Raw genomic sequence first — 21,271 nt, forward strand, 5'->3', positions numbered from 1 at the left:
ATCTAATGCTGCTATTGTCACAAAGAATTTTTAAAAATGTTTGCTATTTCTTGTGCTTTCAATGCTCAAACTTATCTTAAGCTTATAATTTAATGAAACAAATGTAATTCAAATGATTCAAACTTATTTAAAATTAATCTTATTCCAAAATTGGAATAGATTAGTATTTTCATGATCTTACAAAAATAGTAATGCTTTTGTATAGTGTATCTGTCAGTGTTTAAGGATTTCATTTGAAATTGCTTACTATTGCTTTAGAAATGATTTCTTAATGTTTTGTGTATTTTCCCTTGTGAAATATTTCTTAGTTATTTTTACTGTCCTTTTGTGGTAGAATGCCAAAATTAATATCTTTAAAATTTAGTGTGGTTTTTTTTGCTGTTGAACTCAGATTAAAGATTAGTTTGGTAGTAATGTCTGAATTAAAAGTAAAAACTATATGAGATACAGAAAAACTATTGTGAATTAATTAGTAGGTGTCAGTTTTAATCTGATATGTCAACATTTTTCTTAGAATTGTAAAAATAGCTCCAGTATATTCTTCACCCACATTCTTCAATTGTTAATATTTTCCCACATTTGATATATAATTTTCTTTCATCCTGCCCCCCACACTTATTTTTCCTTTCCTTACTATTACTTTTTTCCCCCTGAATTGAGAATAAATTGGTGACATAATTTCTCTTTATCTGTAAAAATTTCATTGTGTATATACTAAGGTCAAGGACATTTTCTTATGTAACCACAATATAGTTAATTAGAAATCAAAAAATTAATATTGATTTAACTGTTGTACTACCAGTTGTCCTAATTAATGTTCTAATGCAGAAATGAATGAATGAATGAGAATTAAAATCTTGTCCAGATTCCAATTTAGGATCTGCATGGGATTAAATTATGTTTCCTTAGTCTCCCTTAATCTGAAACATATCTTTAGTTTATATTTGCTTTTCATTTTTGAAGTGCAAATTACTTTGAGAATGTTCCTCAATTTGGATTTGTGTGACATTTCTTTGATTAGATAAGGGTTTTTCTGGCTTAATATTACAGATCAATAATTGTATGAAACACTTATTTTTCAGTATTTGTATTATCAAGGAACACATTTTTAAATTCTTTAAATTTTACTCATTTTAAACTATTTGAATTAGAAAAGAGCACAGTAAAGCCACATGTGGCATTGTTAACTTTGCCAATAGTATAATTAACCCTAAAATATCACAAAATGCATAAATATTCATGTCACATATAGAATAAAGTATTTAACTTAAAGCAACTTCGCAGGTATGATTGGATGGCTATTTTATACGCAAAAAATCTAGGTAACCTCTTTAAAAAATTCCTTTCTTAATTAAAAACAGAAATGCTGTTTACTTTTTATGATAACTGCATATTTAATTTTTGTATGTTGAATGTGTTCTCCCTTTCAGTTTTATAAGAACTTTTGTTAGGTGTGAGAATGTGATGGTGGCCACTGTGGTGTAATTGTTTTGTAAGAGCCGTCATAACGCATCCGTTTCCAGCCTTCTCCTTCCCAGCCACAGCCCCTGCCCAACATTTATAACATTGCTCCTCTCTTCCCTCTCCCACACTGTTTTTGAAGGAGAATGAAGAAATGTTATGCAGTGGTGTTTTTATAATACAAAAGTTAATGTATGTTGAGGGTAGAAAATTCAGCCAGGCACAGAAAAAATATCAAGTAATCACCTGCAATTATGTGACTTCAATGCCGCCATTTTGATGTGGGTTTTTTTATGACTTTCTTCTTTACCTGTGTAACTAATATATATCATATCTGAGGCACATATCATGTAGCTTAAAAATGTTATGTCTCAAACAGAAGGAAAGACTGATCTAGCCCTTCCTCGTGAAGCTTTCACTGATATGAAAAGACAGACATTAATTAATTTATAAGAATAGCGTATCAAGGCTGATAGTGGGTGTGAAGTACTGGGAATTATGAAAGCCCACAGGATAAAATCCAACTTCTTAGTTACAGATGTATTTGTCTCACTAAATGTTTTTAAAAGATAATTTAATAGTTGAATGGTATTCCATTGTGTAGGTATATCTTAATCTACTTGATATCATACATGTAGCTTGGTTTTAGTTTGTAGCTGTTGTGATTAAAGCCATGTCCAGCCCGACCGAGCGTGGCTCAGAGGTTGAGCGTTTATCTAGGATCCAGGAGATCGAGCCTCAATTCCCGGTCAGGGCACATGCCCGGGTTGCAGGCTCCATCCCCAGCGGGGGGAGTGCACGAGGCAGCCGATCAGTGACTCTCTCTCCTCGTTGATGTTTCTATCTCTCTCTGCCTCTCCCTTCCTCTCTCTGAAATCAATAGAAATATAAAATTAAAAAAAAAAGCCATGTCCACCCTAACAGTTAAATCTTTCTTCCTCACCACAATTAGTTTTTAAATGACATATTACTAAAAGTTGTATTTCTGGGTTAAGCAGTAAGCAAAATACAGAGGCTTTTGATAAGCATTGTCAAATTGGTTGCCATACATAGTGTACCTTTTTATATTTTCACTAGCTGTGAAAGCAGTGAAGAAAGTTCCCATTTTACCACACCTGCATTCTTGAATATCATTACTTAAAACAAATTTTTTATTTTAGCAATTTGATAACTATTGTTGAATGCATGTCTTGTTGCAAGTAAGACTGAATCTCTTACTTAGTTTTTGGTCCACTCATCTTTAATGAATTGCTCATTCACATATATTTTCCATTTGTTGTGGGAATGTTCACATTTTGTTATTAATTTATTATGATTGGTGAAATAAAATATTAACTCAGAGAGAAATCAGTAAATTACAGTGAAGTAATGAACAGGAACAAATTGCTGTTACTTCTCTACTCACACCTTTGACATTTCTGACACCAGATGTGTGAGCTTTCTACACCAAGCAACTCTGATTTTAACCTGGAGTTAGTGTAGACCCCACATGTCAAGGATTAGGTCCCCCAGGTTACACATAACTTCTGACTTGGCTATAAACCAGAGGTTCCTACAACTATCTCCTTGGGCTCAATAATTTGATAGAGCAACTCAGAGGACCTAGGAAAACAGTTTACTTACTATTGTTGATTTATTACAAAGGATGTTTTAAAGGGTGTGAATGAATGGCCATTTGAAAAGATATTTATGGAGAAGTCTGGAAGGTCCCGAGCTCAGGAGCTACTGCCCCCGGGGGCAGGGATGCATCACCCTCCTGGCATGTGGATATGTTCATTAAACTGGAAGCTCTTTGAACCCCATACTTTCGGGATTTTTATGGAGGCTTCACCATGTAGGCATGATCAATTATTAACTTGATTTCCATCCCCTCTTCTCTCTTTGGAGAGTAGAGGTAGATCTGAAAGTTCCAAGCTTCTAATCATGGTTTGGTCTTTCTGGTGATCAGACCCTTTGCAGGAGCCCAACAAGAATCACCTCATTAGAACAAAAGATGTTCTTATCACTCAGAAAATTTGAAGGGATTTAGGAGCTCTGTGTCAGGACCAAAGACTAAAATATTAGCAGGAATCAGATTTCACAAGTGATAAAATGTGTGCTGAGTCACTCATTTCTTTTCAGAGCCCGGTATCAGCTATTGTACTCATATCTATAATTTTATGGACTCATGATACGTATCAAATCCTATTTCTTTTGCCTCTTCACAGTATTTTGTGCACTCATCAAAATTTTCATATGTTGAGGCTCAGATTTCTCATGATTATTTTTTGCTATTTAATATAATCAGCATTTATTTCCTCTCTTATCTACCCATTTAGCAGATGCACTGCAGACCCAGAGTGACCTGGGGGTCAGACTATTGTTGGGGAGGAAGGAAAGTTGGACCTTGGTGTTGAGACTTGTGTCTGTTTTTGCTATCTCACTGCAGATAGAAGTATGCATCTTTTCTGATGTTCTGAGGGTAGTGGGAAAGTAAATAGCTTTTATATTGCTCATCCTGCAGGTTCTCTGCTTTTAATATGCTCATTAAAAATGGCCTAATTTTTCTGGGCATTAAAAAGGCAAAATGTCAGCAGAATAAGAAACAAAGGAAGAACTGACTGATTGCATCGATGGAAAAAATCACTTTGAGCCTGGCCAGGTGTGGCTCAGCTGTTAAGCATAGGCCTAGGATCCAGGCGATCAGGGTTCGATTCCCGGCCAGGGCACATGCCCAGTTGCGGGCTTGATCAATGACTCTCTCCTCATTGATGTTTCTGTCTCTCTCTCTCCCTCCCCTTTCCTCTCTCTGAAATCAATGAAGATATATTAAAAAAAAAAAAAATCACTTTGAGTGTACATGTATGTATATGAGGGACATGATTATGTCCAAATGGCTTGAGCAAATTCTGTAGAAAGGATTTGATTCAAGAAACTTGATAAAGTACAGAATCTGGATGAAATAATAATCAAGTTGATAGAAAATTGGCTTCTCCTTTGTATAAGAGTGAAGAGATCCCTATACTCTGAAGACTTTGTGAACGTTCTCTGTAATGAAGCATTTAAATGGTTTTTGAAGAGTAAATAAGCCAAGGACTCTTTGGTTTCCCTGACTCTTCAACTTTTCCAGGAATATCAATACTGATTCACAAAGTACATTTTATCTTTCAATTGCTTCTAAATTTAAAGTAAAAGGGGACTGTGTTGTGTTTTGATGCTATTTTGTATTTTAAACATGAAAATTTACCTATATATTATGTTTTTATAACAGATGTTATATTGACATAGCTGTATTCATTCACACGAAGTCATTATTTAGTATTCTTTATTTTGAACCATATGGATAAAAAAGCTTATAGAGCAAAAGACTATATAAAGATACTTTTACATAATAAATATGTGATAATTATATCAGTATTTTGATATGAGTACTTGATGTTTATTTCTCCCCAATACATTGGTTTTATTTGAGCTAAAATTATTCTCTGGGAATGTTTTAAATATAAGAAAGTTTATAATGAGCCGGCTTAAGCTTTATATTTACCATGATACCAAAATTTGTTTACTTTGAATAGTTAACGTAGCTATTGCCCTGTATCTTTACAAAGCTGTCCTTATTTCATATTTTTATTGTGTAGTTTTCCTGTTTTAAATGTTAGTGATTTTATTTTATGTTTTTGAAATGTGCCTTGTTCTCATAACTGTGAGGCCCCCCTTTGAGCTGGCAGAATAAATGTCCTACCATAAAGTGTTAACATTGAATATTAGTAAATTAGGAACATCACTTTACAAATTATATTATTATGGATTTAGCAATTTAAAACTAGAAAATCTCTTGTATTAGGATAATCTAAAAAATAATCTCTTACTGGTAAATTCTGTACTTCCAAAAATTATTTCATCTAACTGAGATATTTCAGATTGCATGTTAAATCCTGAAATTCCTTTAAAAATATTTTATAGTTATTTTAATTTTGATTGTTATTAGAAAATTTTAAAAGTTTTTTGGGATACAAAGTAAAAATATTGAAGTCTACTCATGTTTTCATTACTCTGAACTGGTCTGCTTTCATGTGTGCAATTGAACCATTCTTTAAAAGCATTATATTCCAGCCTAATTATGTACTACTGTAGACAGGGTGTCCCTCCAAAATGTATGCAACTTTAACAGCTGAAAGCTCAATTTTGAAAAGGAAATGCATTTGAATAAACACTGCCTTTATAATTATTCAAACTGTGTGTATACATTTTGGGGGGACAGCCTATATTCAGCCATTCTTCAATTGGAATTTGATCATTCCAGCTTGAGTGACTAGGTGGATGCTGGACTAATATTTTAAAATTGGGAAAAGAGGAGAAATAGGTTGTAGTACTAGAGGCATTTAGTTGTGATTTGAAGAGCTTCTGCTATGTGTTCATTATGTGGTTGGAAATACTGAGTTTGAAAAAGAATTCTGGCTTCCCACATGTGGAGATGACCGGTGTAGAGATCTAGGTGGTCGAAGTCTTGGCCATGGGTGCTTTACTGGGAGGAGCTGAGGAGGAGCTCAGGAGGCACACTCCTTCATCTTGTGGCATATATTTTTATTAATAGAATATGTCATCTCAGTGCATTTAATTAGGTTATACTTTAAGCTTTCATTTCTTCCTTGCTGTGTTAAGATGGGCAAGAGTTTGTGTAACTTAAAATATGTTGTGTTCTAAAAGAGTCTTTTATGCCTTGATGATTGCAATTATGTCATCGAAGCTTGCATATACAACTAATTAGTTAAACTATTGCTTGAATAATACCATCTGAATTATGTATGGTACAGTAGTGTGAAAAACTTTTCTCTGGTGTTATCTCTGCTTTGTCTCACAGATGTTGAACGTTAAAACTCCCTAGTGGCTCTCGGAAAATGAATACCTTTTTCTGCCGACTTTGTAGCATTAGGATTTGTTATTCTTTTGTGAATAAAATAATGCAACATTAGTCAACATGAAACTATTAATAACATTGAAAATTCCTGATGAAAAGCAAGGGACAAATGAGTTATATTTATGTATTTTGATTCCTTCTGGTACTGTTTTTCTCCTGTGGTTTAGAATACATACAGGTGGTGCAAAAGTAGGTTTACAGTTCATATTGAAAGTAATACAATAATTAATAAATAATAAACTCTTTCATGTACTCAGAACTGTAAACCTACTTTTGCCCCACCCTGTATAAACAGAACCCTCCCCCCCCCCCAAAAAATCCCAAGCTCTAGGAGTGTATATGTTTTCAGTCCTTTCATTATATTTCCTCCTTTCTCTGAGAATCTAATTTGCATTTGTTTAATATTGAAATAAATGCTGCATAAAAATATTAACAGCTGTTTCCAGGAATCCTTTGGAGGGTGCAGATGCACTGCTCTCTTGGATCTTGTCATGGAACTTTGGTGGAGATACTGTGCCTGTTATGATTAAGAACTGCTCATTAGCCCGGCCAGTGTGGCTCAGTGGTTGGGCATCGACCTATGAACCAGGTGGTCATGGTTTGATTCCCGGTCAGGACACATGCCCGGGTTTCAGGCTCGATCCCCAGTAGGGGGCATGCAGGAGGCAGCCAATCGATTCTCTCTCTCATCGATATTTCTCTCTCTCTCTTCCTCTCCCTTCCTCTGAAATCTATAAAAACATATTTAAAAAAAAAAAATAACTGCTTATTAGCAATCTTTTAAAAATTTCTGTGAGAAAGAAACATTGGAAGATAATATGCTTTGCAATTTTGTTCCCTGTTAGAAAGCAGAAGAGGAGGATGTTGTTCTCACACCTGATGGCACCAGGGAATTTTTGACATTTGAAGTTCCACTTAACGATTCAGGATCAGCAGGTCTTGGTGTCAGTGTCAAAGGTAACCGGTCAAAAGAGAACCATGCGGATTTGGGAATCTTTGTCAAGTCCATTATTAATGGAGGAGCAGCATCTAAAGTAAGCAAATGCCAATTTTGTCAAGCTTATGTCCATTAACAAAGATGTTTAATTCCATCCTGTAACTATTTTGGAAATGCATACACTGTAGGGGAGGACAGACTTTCTTTACCCTCATATATTCTGTTTCTGAGGCCTGTGAATTAAACTGACAAAATATAGATTGATAGGAGAAAAAAGTTCCAAATTTAATTGAAGCTAATATTTTAAATTTTATGTATATTGGGACTCCACAGAAAAGAAGTGAAAACTTAAGCAGTGAGACTTGGAAGGTTATATTCTATTTAAGGAAAGAGCAGTACATTGTGGAGAACTGTTTAAAAAAAGGGAAAAGGGCTTGGGCTTCTAAGGGCTGTAAATTTTGGTTAGGTAAATATATGAGGTAAACTAATGATAGATAAGGTTTATTTTGTAAGTTTTGTTTATACAGACTAGTCTCAGTGCCATCTCTGTCTCTGGTATTGAACATTGTTTTCCTTTCCCTGGTTTGGGAGAAGTGAGGGGACATCTTCACTAATGGAAGTTTATGTCCTGTGTTCAGGCAGAAAGGGGAGGGCAGAGAACACCTCCTGCGTCTGCCATTTCTCAATTGCCTTCACCTCAAAACCATTCTTTGCCAAAGTGGTGTATTTTGGGTCAGCATATTCTGATATCCTATAACACATAACAAATGTTTTCTGTTTTTTTTCTTAATATCCCATCCATGATAAAACAACTGGAATAGATCTCAGTGATCTCTCATTTTGGGATGGCATCCATGGCTTCACTGTCCATTTTTTTGTCTCAGAATTTAAAACCCATAGTCATTTTAGTTCAATGAAGATAATCTATGCAAAGACTTAGCTTAAGTTCTGGCTCTGGGCTCCCATACAATAAAGGTTAACCTTTTACTTTTCCCATCCTTGTCTGTGGATCACTTACCCTATTTCCCAGTCTAGAGAAAATTTCCTGGCTGTTTGTTAAGGGAGCACCTCTCTATCTGTACTTGTCTAATAGCCTTGCGCTTTTGCATGTCTTGGATTGTAAATAACCTCTGTGGGTGTCTCTGGAAGCAAGAAAGTAATCACTTTGTGTCCTTTGAATTACTATGCTATTTTGGTAAACAAATTATGATAATGATTTGATTTACAAAATGTATAAATGATTGAAATGGACAAAGGCTACAGTGACTGCTTAGCCATGATGATGCTAGTATTCGGTAGGCAAATCCATTAAGATTAAAGTCCTACCCCCCCCCCCCCCACTTTTTTTGCTTTGTTTTAATTTTTTTTAACTAAAAGGAAAGCAACTTCTTTTATAACAGACTATTTAATAGCACTTTTTTTTAACCTATTTGCTTCTCAGGATGGAAGGCTTCGGGTGAATGATCAGCTGATAGCAGTGAATGGAGAATCCTTGTTGGGCAAGACAAACCAAGATGCCATGGAAACTCTCAGAAAGTCTATGTCCACTGAAGGGAACAAGCGAGGAATGATCCAGCTTATTGTTGCGAGGCGAATAAGCAAGTACAATGAGGTAAAGAATAAAAAAATAAAAAGATGAAAGGCACTAGCATTTGAAATTGTAATAAGACTGAATTTCAGTCCCAACGGAGGACCAAGAATGGCAAGTCCTGGGACTTTTCCTCGAAATGCTATAAATAATCTTTGCTTGCTATAGTTTTATTATATTGTCAGTGAGCTCTGCTGTGTTTTCTTAGTTCTGTGGCCGAAATATTCCTACTTGTGCATTAGTTTTTCTGTTGCCAACTCAACAGATAAGATGGGAATCTTAAAGGTACTTTTAGGTGAGATTACACCTTCCTGCTCAGAGCCAACAAGTCTATTCAGCAGCATTGTTGCTGGTAGGGAGGAACAATGAAACTAGAGTTGTTCATTTGTTTATCAAAAATGGATAGCTCTGCCCAGCTGGTGTTGAGGGTCAACCCATGAACCAGGAGGTGACGGTTTGATTCCCTGTCAGGGGACACGCCCGGGTTTCGGTCTCGATCCCGAGTAGGGGACATGCAGGAGGCAGCCAGTTGATGATTCTCTTTCATCGTTGATGTTTCTATATCTCTCTCCCTCCTCCCTTCCTCTCTCTGAAATCAATAAAAACAAATTAAAAAAAAAGAGATGCCTCTTACAAAGCTCCTTTATCCTTTGGTATTGTCAAAAGTTTGAGCCTCTTCTATCTGCTACCTCTACTTTCTCCTTTACTATAAGGTTGACTGTTTTCCCCTTGAGTGGTGGTTTCAGAATATATGCTGCACTATGTAAGTAGGGGTGAGTAGGAAAGGTAGTATGGTCATGTTTTCCCAAATAAGTAAAAATGTATCTGTTTCTTTTTAGCAGGGCATTTTAAAATTAAAGGTAAAAAGAAATTCTATATATTAGTAAAAATTAATATTGGAACCTTTTAAAAACAAATTTCATAGATCTGTTATAAATTATGTGCCATCTACAGAAAATTGTTGGGACCTGATAGTTTACAAAGAACAGAACTTACTGAAAGTGTAGCTTATTCTTCTATTTATTGATGTTCAAATTCCCACATTTTGAAATCAACTAAGAAAAAATTACTAGCAAATCGTACAAACTGAAAATGCTATGTAAATTGTTTGTGTTTTTCTTTTTAAAATCCATGTTTTTAGGTTGTGATGATTACTCAGCTGATCCTATAATGCCATCATATTTTGCAAAAAACAACAACTCCTGAGCTGAGTGGGTAGTCAATGTAGAGGTGGCCAATTTTTGAAAGGTTATTGACTATTTACTCGCGTTTATATTATTTTTAACTTCCAAATGGAGAATGAATTAATAGTAATTAAATTAATTTTCATGCCAATAAGAGAACAGTGTAACTGTAACTAAAAATCTCAGAGTGGAGACAGTGTGATGTAGAAATATTCACTTTATAGTATAACTATAAATGCCAATCCCTCATACTAGGCTACTGGAGTAGTTTTCTTGAATAATAGTTTTTATTGGTTGTCAGATCACTAGCTGGTCTTTTTAATGAAAGCCCTTTAAAGTGCTACATGAAAAATTCTTAACAGTAAGTTTACAAGATACATTGATCTTGATTAGCTTTTTTTCTGAAACTGAATAATTTCACATTCTTCAAATGGTACATGTATGGTGTCCCCTCAAAAATGTATACACACTTTAACAGCTGCTAGGTCAATTGATGTTTCCTTCCTTTCAGATTTAACCCATTGGAATTAATAATTATTCAAAGTGTGTATATATGTTTTGGGGACACCCTGTATTTATTAAACAAATGTTTATTGTGTATCTATTGTATTCAGAAAATACGTTAGATCCTGGGTATATGGAGGCTAATAAAACAGATGGGATTCTTCTCTCGTAGAACTTACATTATATTGTACAGTTATCATGCTATTAGACTCTTTAAAAGAAACTAAAATTAGTAACACTTTTCAGAGTTCTCCATCAGAGAAAAACATTGAGTGTTATAGAGAAACTTAAAAACGTAAGAAATGTACAAATGTCAGTGTCCTGAGTCCAGATCTGCTTTTGTCTGATTGAGATGATCCCTATTGTTTCCCAAATAGTAGCAAAGCAAACCTGTAGCAGCTTGAGGATGTTTTGAGAAAAAGCACTGATTTCATTCACTGTTACCCTGTGAAAGACATGAAATTAGAATCCACTGAAATATCTGTGTCTCACTCACTTTTGCATATGAATTTATGTGAATAAAATGATTTAAGTTGGGGAACAGCTGCAGTAGACAGTAGTAGACTTTAATACTCAATATTCCTTATGATATAATTTTTATATATTGCTGGTTATTACTAGTACTTAGGATAGAATAAGCTTATGAAACAATTATATCAAAGAAAATCTTATCACGAGTGCTGTGCTTTCTTTACAATACTAGCGAGAAGCCTTTTATATTTACAGGGTTTAACTAAAGAATTATATGAAGACAGAAGAGCTCCATTCAGCTTCCCATAAGGCGTAAGACATAATTGTGCTTATATTACCTTTGGAAAAAACATTTCCTTGAATTAATGGGAGGGTATGTGTAAATTATATTACAGTAAATATTAATATAAGCATAGGGCATCTTTTCGTGAATGAACCTTAAGCTAAACAAAGTGCTTGAGTTCTCTCTTCTGGATCTATTAGTAAGCCATATAGCCCAGTCTTTGAAATATTACAAAACTACATTTTACAAACACATCTTTAAACCAAGAGTTTGCATACTTAATTTCAAGCTAGAGAAGATGAGAATTTGCAAAAGAAAATTTTCTGTACTTTGTCACAACTTTCCTTGCCCTTCTATGTGGGAAGTGCTGTACATATATTTTAGTATTTTAAAAAATAAATTGTCATATCTCCATATTACGTATCAACTTACCCTGTGTTTCACTAGTATTTGTCCCTCTACAGCACATTCGAGATTTTCTCTGGAAGACATTTCTCAGTCTGTTTTTCTTGACATTTCAGGATTCTTTGAACACCAACTCATTCTTGAATCATTTGTTACTTGCTCTCTCCACTTTTTTTCTACTTTACTCTGGCTCTTCTCTCTTTCCTCTTTTCTGCCTGTTCTTTTATTGTTAGTGTTGCTCAAGGCTCTTCCTGGGCTGTTTCTTCTTCCTGTGCACGTGCTCCCTGGGTGATCTTCATTTCCTGGTCTTTAGGTACCATCTATGTTATGATGAGTATCCCATAACTCACTCTCTAGCTCAGAGCTATTCTAGTTCCAAGTCACCATGGAGGTATTCACTGGTATGTCTCCCAGGCACCTAATTCCAGGGTGCCCCAAACTTTATTTATTCTTTTTCCTCCAAAGCCAGATCCTCCTGGACTAAATGATGAGGGAAAAATAATCCTAGAGAATCTGGCAGTTGTAGAAGAAAAATATAACTTAGTTACTACTAGAGACTGAAATTCTAAGAAAACCATCAGACAGCTAACAAAATTAATATTTTAACAGTGATTCTGGATTTTCTTTGCTCCTTGGATCTAATGTTTTTACTTAAGTACATTTTCAAACATTTCCTAAGCAATAATTGTTTCTTAAAAAAAATAGAGAAAGAAATGGCTTCCCATTGTTTTGTGCCCCTGAAGTATAGATTAACTCTTTGGAGAAAACTTTCTTAAGTCCTGGCATTCTTTTCCATTGAAAAGAATACGTAAATCAGGCTTTCAGTCAAGATGGCTAGTAGGAAAATGCTGTGCTTGCCTCCTGCCATGACCACATGAAAATTCCAACTAAACTATAGAACAACCATCATTGAGAACCACCTGAAGCCTAGTTGAACAGAAGTCCTACAACTGAAGATATAAAGAAGAAGACATGTGGAGACTGGTTGGAGAGACAGACTCCTAACAAGCTGGTCCCACAGCTCATGTGGTGGTTAAAAATCTGGAGGAATATCTTGGCTGTGGAGGTACCCCCTGAGGAGTGAGGGTTTTCAGCCCCACACCAGGACTCCCAGCCTAGGGTTTCAGTGCAAAGAAGAGAAATATTCTGGCTGTAAAAACCAGCAGGGATTGTGGCTAATACAGAGGACTTCTGGAGTACCCTGAAAGGGCATGCACATGAGTGTACTTGATCTCACTCTCTCTGAGCTCTCTCCCTGGAGTGGCAGCTCTGAAGTCCCCAGGGACATATGGGGAGAAACGGAATTGTTTGGCTTTGGGGCAAGGGTTGAAGGGGTAGCTTTTTCCCAGACAGAAGTGCAGGCAGAAGCCATTATTCCTTTGCTGAGCCCTCTTCCCGCAGAGCCCACAGGCTGGCACCACATCTGAGTCTCCATCAACCTGACTAACAACATTTAACCTGCCCTTGTGATTCCTTGAGACCTTGTCCCACCTGACTTGTGGGCCCACCCAAGCCCTTTCCAGTGGCTTTTCCACACAAACAACCTGTCTTGGCTCTTGCTGAAAACTTTCCTAAAACCTCTCAAAAGTTCATAAACCCCAAGCAAGCAGCATCTGGCCTCAGCATGCTCTGTACCGCTTGCTAAGTGATCCCATTCCCTGCACGACTGGCATCCGGACTTGGTTTGCAACTTGGCCTCTGTGGGAAACCTCCCGAGTCCAATGCAAGTAGCTGCCATCTGCATATTGCTTTGTAGCTCATGCTGGATGGCCCTAGGCAGGGCACAGGCACCTGACCTTGGCCTGCATTTTAGCTCCTCCTATGAGGCACCAGAACCAACACTGGGTGGCCAGTTTCAGACCACACCAGAGTACCACCCAACCATTTCAAAAAATGACACTTCTAAAGTGCAGATTTGGCAGGCACTGAGCCCCACTGAAGCTAATCCTGCTCCGTAGGGTTGGCCCCTTTAAAACAGCTCCTCTTCTGTAGTCATGGACAGTTCTTACAACCAATCAACCCAAGGGTCAATTCCTCGGGTTGATGTGCCATTGACATGCTAACAACAATCAAGGCTGAGCTACAACAAGAAGGCACACACAACCCACACAAGGAACACATCTGGACCTCCCCGCCCAGGTAACCAGGGAGACTGCAACACTAGGCCCCACAGGACAACCACTATATAAGGCCACTACTACCAACTGGGAGATGTAGCGGCTCTACTTAATACATAGAAACAAACAGAAGAAGGCAGCCAGAATGAGGAGACAGAGATGGCCCAAATGAAAGAACAGAACAAAACTCCAGAAAAAGAATAAATAAAATGGAGACAATCTACCACATGCAGAGTTCAAAACACTGGTTATAAGGATGCTCAGTGATATCATAAAAGCAGATAGAAAACATAAGAAAGAACCAGTTAGAAATGAAAAATATAATTACTGAAATGAAGACTACATTAGAATCAGTAGTAGGTTAGATGAAGCAGAGGATTGAATCAGCAATTTGGAAGATAAGGTAGCAGAAAATACCCAAACAGAATGGCAAAAAGAATCCTAAAAATGATATAGTTTAAGGGGCCTCTGTGACAACATCAAGCATACCATATTTACATCATAGAGGTACCAGAAGGAGAAGAGAGAGCAAGCAAGGAATTAAAACATATTTGAAGAAATAATGACTGAAAACTTCTCTAATCTGTGGATGGACATAGTCATACAAGTTCAGGAAGTGCAGAGAGTTAGTTCCAAACAGGATGAACCCAAAGAGGTCCACACCAAGATCCATCATAATTAAAATGCCAAAAGTTAGAATCTTAAAAGCAGCAAGAGAAAATCAGTTACCTACAGGGGAGCACCCATACGACTGTCAGCTGATTGCTCAACAGAAACTTTGTAGGCAAGAAGGAATTGGCATGAAATATTAAAAATGATGAAAAGGAAGGACCTACAACCAAGATTACTCTACCTATCAAAGCTATCATTTAGAATTGAAGGACAGATGATAAAGAGCTTCCCAGACAAGAAAAAGCTAAAGGAATGCATCATCACCAAAAAAGCATTACAAGAAATGTTAAAAGATCTTTATTTTTATTATTATGTTTTTTTATTCTCATTTGAGGATATTTTTCTCCATTGCTTTTTTTTCAGGGAGAGTGGAAGGGAGACAGAGAAAATTGATATGCAAGAGAGACATTGATTGGTTGCCTCCTGCACATGCCCTGGCTGGGGCTGGGGATCAAGCCTGCAAACAAGGTATGTGCCCTTGGCTGGAATTGAACCTGGGACCCTTTCAGTCCAAGATCCAATGCTCTAAGAACCACTGAGCCAAACTGGTATGGCTAAAGGGTCTTTTTTAAGATGAAAAGATAAAAAAATAACAAATATGAGTAATAAAATGTCAGTAACTACATATATATGAGGTATTACTTTAAATATAAATGAATTAAATGCTTCAATTAAAAGACATAGGGTGGCCCTACTGGTTTGGCTCAGTAGTTAGAACGTCGGCCTTTGAACTGAAGGGTTCTGTGTTCGATTCCAGCCAAGGCACGTACCTCGGATGCAGGCTCGACCCCCGGCCTCGATCGTTTTTCTCACATCGATGTCTCTCTCTCTCTCCCTTCTGCTCTCTAAAAAGCAATGGTGAAAGTATCCTCGGGTGAGGATAAAAATAAATAGAAGACAGGGTGGCTGAATGTATAACAAAATAAGATCTATTCATATGCTGCCTACAAGAGACCTACTTCAGATCAAAAGACTCATTCAGACTGAAAGTAAATGTATAAAAAAGATAGTTCATGAAAATGGAAATGAAAAAAAAAATAGCTGGGGTGGCAATACTCATATCAGACAAAATAGATGTTAAAGGCTATAATGAGACAAATCAGGACCCAGCAATTCTACTTCTGGGTATTTATCTGAAGAAATCATAGGCTTATTGCAGCCTTATTTACAGTAGCCAAGATATGGACGTGACCTAAGTGTCCATCAATAGATGAATGGATAAAGAAGTGGTACATATATACAATGTAATGTTAATCAGCCTTAAAAAAGAATAAAATCTTGCCATCTGCAACAACATGGATGGACCTAGAGGGTATTATTCTGAGTGAAATAAATCAGACAGAGAAATCCAAATGCTGTATGGTTTCACTTACATGTGGAATCTAGAAACAAACAGAATTATAGATGCAGAGAACATTTTGCCAGATGGAAGAGGGTTGGGGGGGATGGGTGAAAAGGTGATTGGATTAAGAAGTAAAAATTGGTTGTTACAGTATAGTCATGGGGATGTAAAGTATAGCATATTAAAATGAATACATAAAGCAAGAGGCAAAAACATTGGTATCACCACAAAGGATAACTTTTTTGAGTACTTTGAAGAAGAGTAGAGGGAAATGGGAGCCAACACCTGACATTGTTCTTCGAGTATGAGAATAACCTGTATATGAGAATTATGCTGATTTTTAATGTTCCAAGGAAATTAATATTTATAGAGATTATTATAATTTAACATAGCTTTCAGTCATTTCATTATATCTTTGTAAGATGTGATTTCATATAAAGTCGTGTTTTAGTACCAACAGTAAATGTGACCAGTTGAGCTTTTGTCTTAGACCCCATACTGAAGGATTTAGTTATCAAGCACTATTTTAAAATGAATTCTCTTTCTAGGTTTAATCTTCTTAGAATATGAAAGCTATATTAGAATGGGAAGTGGTGTAAAACATCATTTGTGATTTTCTTTATTTTACGTATTAAAGAATAAATGTGGAAAGGTCACATGATTTGCTTAATACCTTCAAGGGCAAAGAAGTGACAAGGTGTTCGTTCCTCTTATGCATGTGAGTAGGTCTGATTGACTGTGATTGTGTTGTTCGGGCAATTTATATTCTGATTGTATTGGGATATAATGTACAATAAAAGCACAGACTTTATTAAAATATGTTTCTATTGATTTTAGAGAGAGAGAAAGGGGGAGAGAGAGAGAGAAATATCTATGTGAGAGAGAAACATCATTTGGCTGCCTCCTGCACCTCCCCTACTGGGGATCGAGTCCACAGCCTGGGCATGTGCCCCAACCGGGAATCAAACTAGAAACCTCTTGGTATATGGGATGGTGGTCAACCCACTGAGCACACCGGCTAGGGCAAAACACAGACTGTATTATCTGACAGAGTCAGTTACACTCTGGGTCTGCTACATAAAGTCAGAATGACTAGGGGAACTTCCTTCACCTCTCTGATCCTTGCTGTTGTCCACATGAGGATGGAAAGGAAATTAAGTGTGGTCCTGCATGAAATCAGAACCTGAAACTGGACCCTAAAACTCCTACCACTGTCCTCCTGTCTCTATATTCCTTGTTTTGTGTTCACGTGTCCTTTGGATGTGAGTACTTTCTCAATGTATAATTGAAATCTAGGTCAGTTTCTTTTAATTTTAACATTATGCAATTCAGTCAGCTTTAAAGGCCTACTTCCTTGTGGCCTAGCATGTATAAGATCTCTAAACCATTTAAGGTATCTCTGAGTCATTGATCTAGGAATAAATTTATTCATCTCATTATTCACCAAGTATGTGCTCTGCACCAGGCATTTGGGATAACAGATTAATTCCATGACAACTGAAATATCGAATAATGAGATCATGCCAAATACTAAGTAGGACCCACATCTAAGTTTTCGGAAGGGGATGAGGGCCATATCTATGCCAGCTTTTCAGTGTTTATAGTCAAGATGGTGCAATACATTTTTCAAATGTGAAAGACATCATTCAACCTGCTGATGCATACTTTAAACATGAGATTTTACTAAATCCCACAAAAATTATATTAGTTTTATATAAGAAATCAAGATTTTAACTTTTCCTAAGAAAAGAAGAGAAGGCCAAGTACATAATGAAAAGCATACTTATTGGACAATATTCAGTCTTTTATTATTAAATAGCATTTGTTATTTTCTGATTATAAAAGTTATATATGATCATTTGAATATCTTTTTAAAGAGCTTATTATTTATATTATTTTTAGAGATTGAGATGATTCCCAGTTTTTATACCTTTGCAAATAATACTGATTCACTTGAATTTTTATTACTCATCTAGCTTATTATTTCGTGAGGATAGTGACCACAAAGTGAAATAACTGTCTTGGTCAAAGGGTATATGGTGTTTTTTGACCCACGATATACATTTCCACATTACTTTAGAAAAAGACTGCATCACTTTACACTGCTACGCAATATGAGTTATCTTGCTGCAACCTGGAGCTAATTTGTCTTCAGCAGGTGTCAAGGCTGTCACATTTATTTAGGGATGGAGCTGAGGGATCCTGCACAGCTACTGCTGCCAGGGACTGAGTGAAACTGGGTTGAAGAACATTTTTGTATTTTAAACAACAAATGACAAAGTGAAAATTGCAGTTCATTTCTTTTTTTTTCCTAATTATGTTAATTTTTATAAAGTTATAATATAAGGAGACTAAAAGGGCCTGGGAGCAGCCTGAATTGTAGAAAGTCCTGGGCTGCTCTCCCAGGGCCACCTAGCTCTGCCTCCCCTGTGTCCTGAGTGCCACTCTGACAACACTTGTTCTTAATCTCTTTTTCTAGCACACTCACACAAATCATCAAAATATTTGAAATCACTTTTTTTTTTTTGGAAATAAAAAGGCATTGTATCATCTGTTAAATATTTATGTAGTAGGCCCTTGATTTCTTCATTTAAATCTGTACTTTGAGATGCAAATTAGATATGGTTAGGGAGGCTGGGGAGGTGTGCAATCTTTCCCAGGAAAATGGGCAAGTGCCATGTTCTGCCTGAGCAAGCATCTTATTGTTTTTCTCTAGAAAGCCTTCATGGAGAATTTTTTAAATTAATTTTTATTTTACTTTATAAAATTCTAAACTAGCCTCTTGGGATATTTAGGGATTTTTCATGAAGGAGCTTTATAAAGTTTTTATTATCTAGAAAATTGCAGTTATATAGTTCAATTAAAGGTATTTGTTAAGCAAACTTGAGGATGTCTTATGATGAAATAAATTGTTGCATAGCAAGTGGGTCTTGTGTGTAGAGCCTATTGTATAGCAAGTCTCTTTGATGTATGTGCTCATTTAAAAAATTCAAATATACTTGTTCTTAAAGGTGTCAGGTATTTTTGCTTTTATGTCCCCAAAGCACCTTGGAGTTTAGCCTTAGTATTCTTTCAGAAAGTATTATTTTATTCTTATACATCAGAGACCTTGAATATTTCATTTACTTTCCAGTAAAGCTGTCAGTTGTAATCTGCAATTTAAAAAAAACTAATAAAACAAATCCTCATTTCACAATTTAAACCTTATTGAGTCTAATTCACTGGTGCTGTGAGTTTATTACTCTCCTGCAGTTTGATGTGCCTCAGTTGTAATTGTGTTGACCCTTCAGTGCATTAAATGTCCCCAGTGCTTATCAGACTGGGAGAGATAAGTCTACAATTCGGAACTTCATTAAATATCTCATTTATATTAAACAGATGATATCTTGTTACAGAAATCATAATTTGTTCAGGCAAAGGAAGTGCCACAGTTGTGGTTTCATCTGTTTGAGAAATGCAGTCTCCTCTCCAGCTTTGCTGTGTTGTGTTGGGCTGCTCTACCCCTCCACTCACTCTCTGCCTCTGGCTGCAGCCAGCAGCACCACAGTGTCCTAAGATATTGGTCCGTGGGTTAACCTCAGAACCCCCACTGGGAGGAGGGTAATTAAGTGTGCTTTGTTGTTTCTTGAAGCAGATTTGTTTCAAGGCCTTACTAACATAGTTTTTTTATTCACATTATCTTTATGGGGAATATTACTTATAAAACACTAGTGTTCTAAAGAATGCCACATATAATTTTATTCATGGTGATAGAACTTGACCTATATTCTTTGCTTATTTAGGAGATTGTATATGTTTATAAAATATACATCTTTGCCTGTTTCATTAGAATATTGTTTGTATACTGTTGAAGTACTTTTCTAAGTTATTCATTATCTGATGCTTAAGATTACAGTCAGAGAATAGGATGATTATTCCTAATGTCCAGCAGAAGAAATTCAGGCTCAGTGTATTGTTCAAGACACCTGAGCTGACAAGTGGTCTTTAAGTCTTATAGAGTGAGTAGTAATTCTACCAGCACACACACAGAAATGTGTGCTTAATTAGTCCGTGTACTTACATATTATAGGTGTAAAAGTGTAGTTAAGTTCCAGCTTCCATCTGATAAAGCATGCCTTATGCAGCCTTAGGAAGAATTTTGAATTAAATCATAACTTAAATTGACTTCAACAGATTATAACAGTCAAACTGAAAAAATAAGCAACAAGATAAGTTTTTTTAAAAATAGCTTTTAATATCCATATTTTTCCTCTAGTGGTTGAAATCTGACAGAACTTCATGGGAGGCACACTGTAAAGTGGCACAGAAAGTTGGTCATTAGGCAGAGCTGTCATCAGAAATTATTTTGGTACAGGGTGAAAAGTTCTAGTTCATTTGATACCCAGTTGGATGCAGGCCTTGGGCAAGTTGTTATAAAACCCCCATGCTGCTAATCTGCCTCCAGTCCTGACTCTCCCTTGCCCGCCTTTCTCTACAGCTCAAGTCACCTGGGAGCCTCTCGGGACCTGAGTTGCCCATTGAAACAGTATTGGATGATAGAGAACGAAGAATTTCCCATTCCCTCTACAGTGGGATTGAGAGGCTCGATGAATCCCCCACAAGGAATGCTGCACTCAGTAGGATAATGGGTGAGTCAGGTAAAGATGTTTATCACATCTTACTTTTATGCTTTAACTGGTTCACACAGAGGTTATTAATGTAATATTAATGTAAAGGATGAAAAGAGGAAGAGTGGGTTCATTATCACTCAGGAAGTATTAATGTGAAGAGAGTAAATCAATACATTGATTCTATTTTTAAGTGAGTTTTAGATCCTGTAATGTGGGAAGAAAAAAAAGAAAGGAATCCCATAGAAATGTTTTCCAGTGATCAAGACATTCTTAGCTTGTTTGAGATAATAAATGAAGCCATGTTTTAAAAAAGATCAAAATTTAGTGGTTTATGGCAAGGAGGCTCCAAAAGTTACATATAATTCACAGTAGCGCTATTTGGAGGGAGAGGAAAAATACATATATACATATATACATATATAAAATATTCACGCCCGGCTGGGCGTGGCTCAGCGGTTGAGCATCGACCTAGGATCTAGGGGATAGGGGTTCGATTCCCGGTCAGGGCACATGCCCGGGTTGCGGGCTCAATCCCCAGTCTGGGGTGTGCAGGAGGCAGCCGATCAATGACTCTCTCATCATTGACGTTTCTGTCTCTCTCTCCCCCTCTCCTTTCCGCTCTCTGAAATCAATAAAGATGTATTTAATAAATAAATAAATAAATAAATAAATAAATAAATAAATAAATAAATAACTCGCATTTGTTTGTGCTTAATAGGAGGGTACCACTTTTTACTTGCATCTCTACTTTTTTAAAGCCTTAATTTTAAAACCCTAAAACAAGTTTTTGCATCATTTCT

General features: G+C 36.3%; 1 protein-coding gene across 11 annotated transcripts in view; it reads left to right on the top strand.

The window, feature by feature from the left end:
- PARD3 (par-3 family cell polarity regulator) overlaps positions 1–21,271 on the top strand; it is a 725,159-nt gene that overhangs the window by 419,221 nt on the left and 284,667 nt on the right. For 6 of the 11 annotated variants that reach the window (XM_081128404.1, XM_081128406.1, XM_081128405.1 and 3 more), the window contains exons 13-15: positions 7,204–7,392; positions 8,737–8,907; positions 20,339–20,489. In XM_081128404.1, the coding sequence (XP_080984530.1) occupies positions 7,204–7,392; positions 8,737–8,907; positions 20,339–20,489 (511 nt within the window). Of the gene's footprint in view, positions 1–7,203; positions 7,393–8,736; positions 8,908–20,338; positions 20,499–21,271 lie in introns of all 11 variants that reach the window. The other 5 variants (XR_013998161.1, XM_081128409.1, XM_081128408.1 and 2 more) reach the window with 1 other exon arrangement.

This window comes from Miniopterus schreibersii (genome assembly GCF_964146895.1).
Source record: "Miniopterus schreibersii genome assembly, chromosome: 1".
In the NCBI taxonomy this organism is placed as follows: Eukaryota; Metazoa; Chordata; class Mammalia; order Chiroptera; family Miniopteridae; genus Miniopterus; species Miniopterus schreibersii.